The 10000-nt window shown below is 46.9% G+C and overlaps 1 protein-coding gene across 2 annotated transcripts in view; it reads right to left on the reverse strand.

The window, feature by feature from the left end:
• Positions 1-10000, reverse strand: part of nrp2b (neuropilin 2b) — a gene marked incomplete at its 5' end in the record, with an annotated part of 103854 nt that overhangs the window by 69201 nt on the left and 24653 nt on the right. For both annotated transcript variants that reach the window (XM_055871923.1, XM_055871922.1), the window contains 1 exon segment: positions 6378-6522. In XM_055871923.1, the coding sequence (XP_055727898.1) occupies positions 6378-6522 (145 nt within the window).

Consider the following 10000-nt stretch of genomic DNA (forward strand, 5'->3'; position numbering starts at 1 on the left):
CACCTTCACTATGGTGAATCACTAAATCAATACAGAAATACTCTTTGGAAAAAGAAGGAACAGCACGTCAGAAATCAGCTCAATGTATTTGAAGAATCCATAGACTCTAACCACTTCTGGGAAAATTGGAAAACACTAAACAAACAAGAACACGAAGAGTTATCTATCCAAAATGGAGATGTATGGGTAAACCACTTCTCCAATATCTTTGGCTCTATAACAAAGAACAAAACAGCAAAAACATATACAGGATCAAATACAAATCTTAGAATCAACTATTAAAGACTACCAGAACCCACTGGATTCTCCAATTACCTTGAATGAACTACAGGACAAAATACAAACCCTCCAACCCAAAAAGGCCTGTGGTGTTGATGGTATCCTAAAGAACACATTCCAATTGGCTATACTAAAACTCTTTAACATCATCCTCAGCTCTGGCATCTTCCCCAATATTTGGAACCAAGGACTGAACACCCCAATCCCCAAAAGCGGAGACAAATTTGACCCCAATAACTACCGTGGAATATGCGTCAACAGCAACCTTGGGAAAATCCTCTGCATTATCATTAACAGCAGACTCGTACATTTCCTCAGTGAAAACAATGTACTGAGCAAATGTCAAATTGGCTTTTTATCAAATTATTGTACGACAGACCACGTATTCACCCTGCACACCCTAAATGACAAATAAACAAACCAAAAGAAAGGCAAAGTCTTCTCATCCTTTGTTGATTTCCAAAAAGCCTTCGACTCAATTTGGCCTGAGGGTCTGCTATACAAATGGATGGAAAGTGGTGTTGAGGGGAAAACATACGACATCATAAAATCCATGTACACAAACAACAAGTGTTAAAATAGGAAAACAACACCCATATTTCTTCCCACAATGTCACGATCGTGTGGCGGATTGACGGACCAAAATGCAGCTTTTGGAAAATAAGCCATCTTCTTTATTAAACACAACACGAAGATGAACACGACACAAAAACTCTATACAAAATAACAAAACAACAAAACGACCGTGAAGCTACAAACGTTGTGCACATACAAACAGGCTACAAACGTTCTTACATAGACAATTACCCACAACCAATGAGAGCCTATGGCTACCCTAAATAAGGCTCCCAATCAGAGACAACCGAAATCAGCTGTCTCTAATTGGGAACTCATTCAGGCAACCATAGACTCTCCTAGATAACTAACCACCATAGACAATGCTAAACATCTACACTCAACACAAAACCATATACTACACCCATTAACCCCTTTACCAAATAAACACCCAAAACAACAAAACATAAACATTCCCCATGTCACACCCTGACCTAACTAAAATAATAAAGAAAACCAATAATACTAAGGCCAGGGCGTGACATAACCCCCCCCTTGAGGCGCGAACTCCGGGCGCACCATACACAGTCTAGGGGAGGGTCTGGGTGGGCTTCCATCCACGGTGGCGGCTCCGGCTCTGGTCGCGGTCCCCACGTCACCACAGTACCTAAACACCTCCTAGGCTTCCTCCAAACGACCCCCCTCCACCTTAACCCCATTGCATTCAGGGGCAGTTCCGGACTAAGGGGCAGTACCAGGGTAAGAGGCAGTACCAGGGTCAGGGGCAGTACTAGGGTCAGGGACAGTACCAGGGTCAGGGGCAGTACCAGGGTAAGGGGCAGTACCAGGGTAAGGGGCAGCACCAGGGTAAGGGGCAGCTCCGGACTGAGGAATGGCAGCTCCGGACTGAGGGACTGCAGCTCCGGACTGAGGGACTGCAGCTCCGGACTGAGGGACGGCCCATGGCTGGCTGACAGATCTGGCTGCTCATGGCTGGCTAACGGATCTGGCTGCTCATGGCTGGCTAACTGATCTGGCTGCTCATGGCTGGCTGACTGATCTGGCTGCTCATGGCTGGCTGACGGATCTGGCTGCTCATGGCTGGCTGACGGATCTGGCTGCTCATGGCTAGCTGACGGATCTGGCTGCTCATGGCTAGCTGACGGATCTGGCTGCTCATGGCTAGCTGACGGATCTGGCTGCTCATGGCTAGCTGACGGATCTGGCTGCTCATGGCTAGCTGACGGATCTGGCTGCTCATGGCTAGCTGACGGATCTGGCTGCTCATGGCTAACTGACGGATCTGGCTGCTCATGGCTAGCTGACGGATCTGGCTGCTCATGGCTAGCTGACGGATCTGGCTGCTCATGGCTAGCTGACGGATCTGGCTGCTCATGGCTGGCTGACTGATCTGGCTGCTCCTGTCTGGTTGGCGGCTCTGGCAGATCCTGTCTGGTTGGCGGCTCTGGCAGATCCTGTCTGGTTGGCGGCTCTGGCAGATCCTGTCTGACGGACGGCTCTAGCGGCTCCTGTCTGGCTGGCGGCTCTAGCGGCTCCTGTCTGGCGGACGGCTCAGTGGGCTCATGGCAGACGGGCGGCTTTGCAGGCTCATGGCAGACGGGCGGCTTTGCAGGCTCATTGCAGACGGATGACTCAGATGGCGCTGGGGAGACGGATGGCTCAGATGGCGCTGGGGAGACGGATGGCTCAGATGACGCTTGGCAGACGGGCAGTTCAGTCATTGCAGTGCAGACGGCAGACTCCTGCCGGCTGAGGCGCACTGTAGGCCTGGTGCGTGGTGCCGGGACTGGTGGCACCGGGCTGGGGACACGCATCTCAGGGCTAGTGCGGGGAGCAGCAACAGGACGCACAGGACTCTGGGGACACACAGGAGGCTTGGTGCGTGGTTTAGACACTGGTGGTAAAGGGCTGGAGACACGCACCATATAGCTAGTGCGCGGAGGAGGCACTGGTGGTACTGGATTGGGGCGGGGAGGTGGCGCCGGAAATACCGGACCGTGCAGGCGTACTGGCTCCCTTGAACGCCGAGCCTGCCCAACCTTACCTGGTTCTATGCTCCCCGTCGCCTGACCAGTGCGGGGAGGTGGAATAACCCGCACCGGCCTATGTAGGCGAACCGGGGACACCATGCGTAAGGCTGGTGCCATGTACGCCGGCCCGAGGAGACGCACTGGTGACCAGATGCGTTGGGCCGGCTTCATGACATATGGCTCAACGCTCAGTCTAGCCCGGCCGATACGTGGAGCTGCAATGTACCGAACCGGGCTATGCACGCGTACAGGAGACACCGTGCGCTCTACTGCGTAACACGGTGTCTGCCCGTACTCTCGCTCTCCACGGTAAGTACAGGGAGTAGGCGCAGGTTTCCTACCTGACTTCGCCACACTCCCTTTAAGGCCCCCCCCAAGAAATTTTTGGGTTGTACTCACGGGCTTCCAGCCTTGTCTCCGTGCTGCCTCCTCATATCGCCTCCTCTCGGCTTTCGCTGCCTCCAGCTCTTCACGAGGGAGGCGATATTCTCCAGGTTGATCCCACGGCCCCTTACCATCCAGTATCTCCTCCCATGTCCAGAAATCCTTTGTGGGTAGGTCCTGTTGCCGCCTTCCATGCCGCTTGGTCCTATGGTGGGTAATTCTGTCACGATCGTGTGGCGGATTGACGGACCAAAATGCAGCTTTTGGAAAATAAGCCATCTTCTTTATTAAACACAACACGAAGATGAACACGACACAAAAACTCTATACAAAATAACAAAACAACAAAACGACCGTGAAGCTACAAACGTTGTGCACATACAAACAGGCTACAAACGTTCTTACATAGACAATTACCCACAACCAATGAGAGCCTATGGCTACCCTAAATAAGGCTCCCAATTAGAGACAACCGAAATCAGCTGTCTCTAATTGGGAACTCATTCAGGCAACCATAGACTCTCCTAGATAACTAACCACCATAGACAATGCTAAACATCTACACTCAACACAAAACCATATACTACACCCATTAACCCCTTTACCAAATAAACACCCAAAACAACAAAACATAAACATTCCCCATGTCACACCCTGACCTAACTAAAATAATAAAGAAAACCAATAATACTAAGGCCAGGGCGTGACACACAAGGCCGTGGGGTGAGACAGGGATGCAGCTTGAGCCCCACCCTCTTCAACTTATATATCAACGAATTGGCGCGGGCACTAGAACAGTCTGCAGCACCCGGCCTCACCCTACTAGAATCTGAAGTCAAATGTCTACTGTTTGATGATGATCTGGTGCTTCTGTCCCCAACCAAGGAGGGCCTACAGCAGCACCTAGATCTTCTGCACAGATTCTGTCAGACCTGGGCCCTGACAGTAAATCTCAGTAAGACCAAAATAATGGTGTTCCAAAAAAGGTCCAGTCGCCAGGACCACAAATTCCATCTAGACACCGTTGCCCTTGAGCACACAAAAAACTATACATACCTCGGCCTAAACATCAGCACCACAGGTAACTTCCACAAAGCTGTAAACGATCTGAGAGACAAGGCAAGAAGGGCATTCTATACCATCAAACGGAACATAAAATTTGGCATAAAAATTAGGATCTAGCCAAAAATTCAATTATAGGACCCATTGCCCGTTATGGTTGTGAGGTCTGGGGCTCAATAACCAAGAATTCACTAAATGGGACAAACAACAAATTGCAAAAATATCCTGTGTTCAACGTAAAACCAAAAATACTGCATGCAGAGCAGAATTAGGCCGATACCCGCTAATTATCAAAATCCAGAAAAAGAGACATTAGATTCTACAACCACCTAAAAGGAAGTGATTCCCAAACCTTCCATAACAAAGCCATCACCTACAGAGAGATGAACCTGGAGAAGAGTCCCCTAAGCAAGCTGGTCCTAGGGCTCTGTTCACAAACACAAACACACCCCACAGAGCCCCAGGACAACAGCACAATTAGACCCAACCAAATCATGAGAAAACTAAAAAATAATTACTTGACACATTGGAAAGAATTAACAAAAAACAGAGCAAACTAGAATGCTATTTGGCCCTGAACAGAGAGTACACAGTGGCAGAATACCTGACCACTGTGACTGACCCAAACTTAAGGAAAGCTTTGACTATGTACATGTAACGGATGTGAAATGGCTAGCTAGTTAGCGGGTACACGCTACTAGCCTTTCAATCAGTTACGTCACTTGCTCTGAAACCAAGAAGTAGTGTTGCACCTTGCTCTGCAAGGGCCGCGGCTTTTGTGGAGCGATGGGTAACGACGCTTCGTGGGTGTCAGTTGTTGATGTGTGCAGAGCCCGGGTATGGGCGAGGGGACGGACTAAAGTTATACTGTTACATACAGACTCAGTGAGCATAGCCTTGCTATTGAGAAAGGCCGCCGTAGGCAGACCTGGCTCTCAAGAGAAGACAGGCTATGTGCTCACTGCCCACAAAATGAGGTGGAAACTGAGCTGCACTTCCTAACCTCCTGCCCAATGTATGATCATATTAGAGACACATATTTCCCTCAGATTACACAGAACCACAAAGAATTAGCAAACAAATTCCCATATCTATTGGGAGAAATACCAATGTGCCATCACAGCAGCAAGATTTGTGACCTGTTGCCACAAGAAAAGGTCAACCAGTGAAGAACAAACACCATTGTAAATTCAACCCATATTTATGCTTATTTATTTTCCCTTTTGTACTTTAACCATTTGTACTTCATTACACCACTGTTAATAGACATACTATTACATTTGTAATGTCTTTATTCTTTTGAAACTTCTGTATGTGTAATGTTAACTGTTAATTTGTATTGTTTATTTCATTTTTGTTTATTATCTACTTCACTTGCTTTGGCAATGTTAACACGTTTCCCATGCCAATAAAGCCCCTTGAATTGAATTGAATTGAGAGAGAGAGAGAGAGAGAGAGAGAGAGAGAGAGAGAGAGAGAGAGAGAGAGAGAGAGAGAGAGAGAGAGAGAGAGAGAGAGAGAGAGAGAGAGAGAGAGAGAGAGAGAGAGAGAGAGAGAGATGAGACAGAGAGAGAGAGATGAGACAGAGAGAGATGAGACAGAGACAGAGACAGAGAGAGAGAGAGAGAGAGAGGGAGAGAGAGAGAGAGAGAGAGAGAGAGAGAGAGAGAGAGAAAGAGAGAGAGATGAGACAGAGACAGCGACAGAGACAGAGACAGAGACAGCGACAGAGAGAGAGATGATAGCATCCCAGCTAAACAGCCCTTCTCCTTTCATGTGATGTGGGGGGAAACAAATCACCTCTAATCCCCGTGGCAACTATAAATAGGATAACCCAATTACAGCTAGCGAGTGGTGGAGTGAAGAGAGGGACAGGGACAAGGACAGGGACAGGGTCAGGGTCAAGGAGAGGGTCAGGGAGAGGGTCAGGGACAGGGTCAGGGACAAGGAGAGGGTCAGGGTCAAGGAGAGGGTCAGGGAGAGGGTCAGGGTCAGGGACAGGGACAGGGTCAAGGAGAGGGACAGGGACAACATAGCGGTTCTTACCAGTGATCTGGCAGCCGTAGAGTTCGAAGCGCAGGGCGATGCCTGTCTTCCAGGCCTGGGGTCTGATGCGTACGAAGCGGGCCAGAACAGGCTGGGGGATCCGGTTCAGAACCACCTCAGTAGAGTCTGTGTTGGCATTGAACGTCTGGAGACAGAGAGACAGAGAGAGAGAGAGAGAGAGAGAGAGAGAGAGAGAGAGAGAGAGAGAGAGAGAGAGAGAGAGAGAGACAGAGAGAGAGAGAGAGAGAGACAGAGAGAGAGAGAGACAGAGAGAGAGAGAGAGACAGAGAGAGGGAGATAGAGAGAGACAGAGAGAGAGAGAGACAGAGAGAGACAGAGATAGAGAGAGAGAGAGACAGAGAGACAGAGAGACAGAGACAGCCCTCAGAAAATCTGGCCCAACCAAATCATCACAAAACAAAAAGAAAAATATATAACCTATTGGAAAGACACCACAAAAAATCAAAGTACACTTCAATGTTATTTGGCTCTAAACAGACAGTACATGGTGGCAGACTATCTGACCACTGTGACTGATAGAAAACTGAGGAAAACATTGACTAGGTACAGACTCAGTGAGCACAGTCTGGCTATAGAGACCGGTTGTCACAGACAAACCTGGCTGCCCAGAGAGGACAGGCTGTGCTCACTCTGCTCCAGGGGAGAGGTAGAGACAGAGGTGCATTTCCTACTACACTGTGACAAATACTCAGACCTAAGAGCATATTTCTTTCCCAAAATTATAACTCAATACAAAGAATTTGAAACTATAAAAGATGAAGAAAAAATCAAATATTTATTGGGTGAAAAGCCAAAATGTGCAGTTTTGGCAGCCAAATTGTAACGGTCCTGACCTGTTTTATGTTGTTTTTGTATGTGTTTAGGTCAGGGCATGTGTTTTGGGTGGGCAGTCTATGTTATCTGTTTCTATGTTGGTTTTGGTTGCCTGGTATGGCTCTTAATTAGAGGCAGGTGTTTTGCGTTCTCCTCTAATTAAGAGTCATATTTAGGTAGGGTGTTCTCACTGTTTGTTTGTGGGTGATTGTCTCCTGTGTCTGTGTCGATGTTACACCATACGGGAATGTTTCGGTTTGTTCGTGCGTTTATGTAGTCTGTTCCTGTGTCAGCGTGCTTCGTGTATTTGTAAGTTCGTTTGTTCAGGTCTGTCTACATCGTTTTGTTATTTTGTTAGTTATATCAAGTATAGTTCGTTTTCGTCTTTGTCTGTTTTGTTTATTTAATAAATTCATCATGTATTCACAACCCGCTGCGCCTTGGTTCGATCACTACTCCTCCTCTTCTTATGAAGAGAGAGAGGAACACCGTTACACAAATATGTGTCCTCCTGCCACAACCTGAGCGACAGCCAGTGAAAAATGCAAAGTAATGTTGATAATATTTCCCATTTAGCTTAGTTTTGTTTTGTCTTTCATACCAGGTCATATGTCTTCTCAAGTCATATTGACACTGGTCTACTACCAGGTCATATGTCTTCTCAAGTCATATTGACACTGGTCTACTACTGTTGCTTTAATGTATTGTTGTTCTGATTAATATTGTAGTTGTTGTTAATGGTAATCCCATGTCCACTACTACTGTTATTATTGCTGTTGGTCCCACCATTTATTTATATATAAATATATATATATTTTATATATATATACATATATATTTGATTTTTATTTTTCGATATGTATACTTTGACAATGTAAGTAATAATGAACTTGCCATGTCAATAAAGTCAATTGAATTGAATTTAATTGAGAGACAGAGATAGAGCATATTTATGCTTATTTATTTTAACTTGTGTGCTTTAACCATTTGTACATTGTTACAACACTGTATATATATAATATAACATTTGTAATGTCTTTATTTTTTTGAAACTTCTGTATGTGTAATGTTTACTGTTAATTTGTATTGTTTATTTCACTTTTGTATAATATCTACCTCACTTGCTTTGGCAATGTTAACACATGTTTCCCATGCCAATAAAGCCCCTTGAATTGAATTGAATTGAGAGACAGAGAGACAGAGAGAGACAGAGAGAGACACAGAGACAGAGAGACAGAGAGAGAGAGAGAGAGAGACAGAGAGACAGAGAGACAGAGAGAGAGACAGAGAGAGAGAGAGAGAGAGAGAGACAGAGAGAGAGACAGAGAGACAGAGAGACAGAGAGACAGAGAGAGAGAGAGAGAGAGAGAGAGAGAGAGAGAGAGAGAGAGGGAGAGAGAGACAGAGAGAGAGAGAGAGAGACAGAGAGAGAGACAGAGAGAGAGGGAGAGAGAGACAGAGAGAGACAGAGAGAGAGAGAGGGAGATAGAGAGAGAGAGAGACAGACAGACAGACAGACAGACAGACAGAGGGTCAGAGACAGATGTGTGTATTTTATAACCCTTTTTTTTTTACATGAACGAGAAAACCCCCATTGTACTAAACCACAACTACCTCCACAAACCAGCTCTACTTCATAGCCCACACAGGGCTTTATAGTCACTAAACAAATACACAACTTACACACATAATGTGATACAAATCCCGGGAAACACAGCTTCCTCGTCCGTCCACAGAGGCCGAGCGAATAGGAAGTGTGAAAGTGTGAAGCATGCCTGAAGGACCTCGTGTTGTTTAATACAGGACATAGCTGCTGGTGATTCTCTGATCCACCTCTACGCAGACGACGCCATTCTGTATACTTCTGGCCCTTCTTTGGACACTGTGTTAACTAACCTCCAAACGAGCTTCAATGCCATACAACTCTCCTTCCGTGGCCTCCAACTGCTCTTAAACGCAAGTAAAACTAAATGCATGCTCTTCAACCGATCGCTTCCCTATCAACAGGGTCCTCTGTCCTACAGGACATACAGGTTCTCTATCAACAGGGTCCTCTGTCCTACAGGACATATCACCTCCCTATCAACAGGGTCCTCTGTCCTACAGGACATACAGGTTCTCTATCAACAGGGTCCTCTGTCCTACAGGACATATCACCTCCCTATCAACAGGTTCCTCTGTCCTACAGGACATATCACCTCCCTATCAACAGGTTCCTCTGTCCCACAGGACATATCACCTCCCTATCAACAGGTTCCTCTGTCCCACAGGACATATCACCTCCCTATCAACAGGTTCCTCTGTCCCACAGGACATATCATCTCCCTATCAACAGGTTCCTCTGTCCCACAGGACATATCACCTCCCTATCAACAGGGTCCTCTGTCCCACAGGACATATCACCTCCCTATCAACAGGTTCCTCTGTCCTACAGGACATATCACCTCTCTATCAACAGGTTCCTCTGTCCCACAGGACATATCACCTCCCTATCAACAGGTTCCTCTGTCCTACAGGACATATCACCTCTCTATCAACAGGTTCCTCTGTCCTACAGGACATATCACCTCCCTATCAACAGGTTCCTCTGTCCTAGTGTGTCCCAGCGTGTCTTTCCGGCTCTTAGGAAGTGTCCACAACATTAGAACCAGTGGGTCTGTGGTTGCTGGTCCGAGACCCGATGACTCGGACAGCATCTCTCCATCTCGTCCCTCTTCCAGACAGAACTGTGTGGGCCATGATCAGCTCTGTCTCAAGGGCCATAGGGGAGAGAAGGGGAATGGGAGGGG

Source organism: Salvelinus fontinalis, chromosome 19 (genome assembly GCF_029448725.1).
Source record: "Salvelinus fontinalis isolate EN_2023a chromosome 19, ASM2944872v1, whole genome shotgun sequence".
Classification (NCBI taxonomy): Eukaryota; Metazoa; Chordata; class Actinopteri; order Salmoniformes; family Salmonidae; genus Salvelinus; species Salvelinus fontinalis.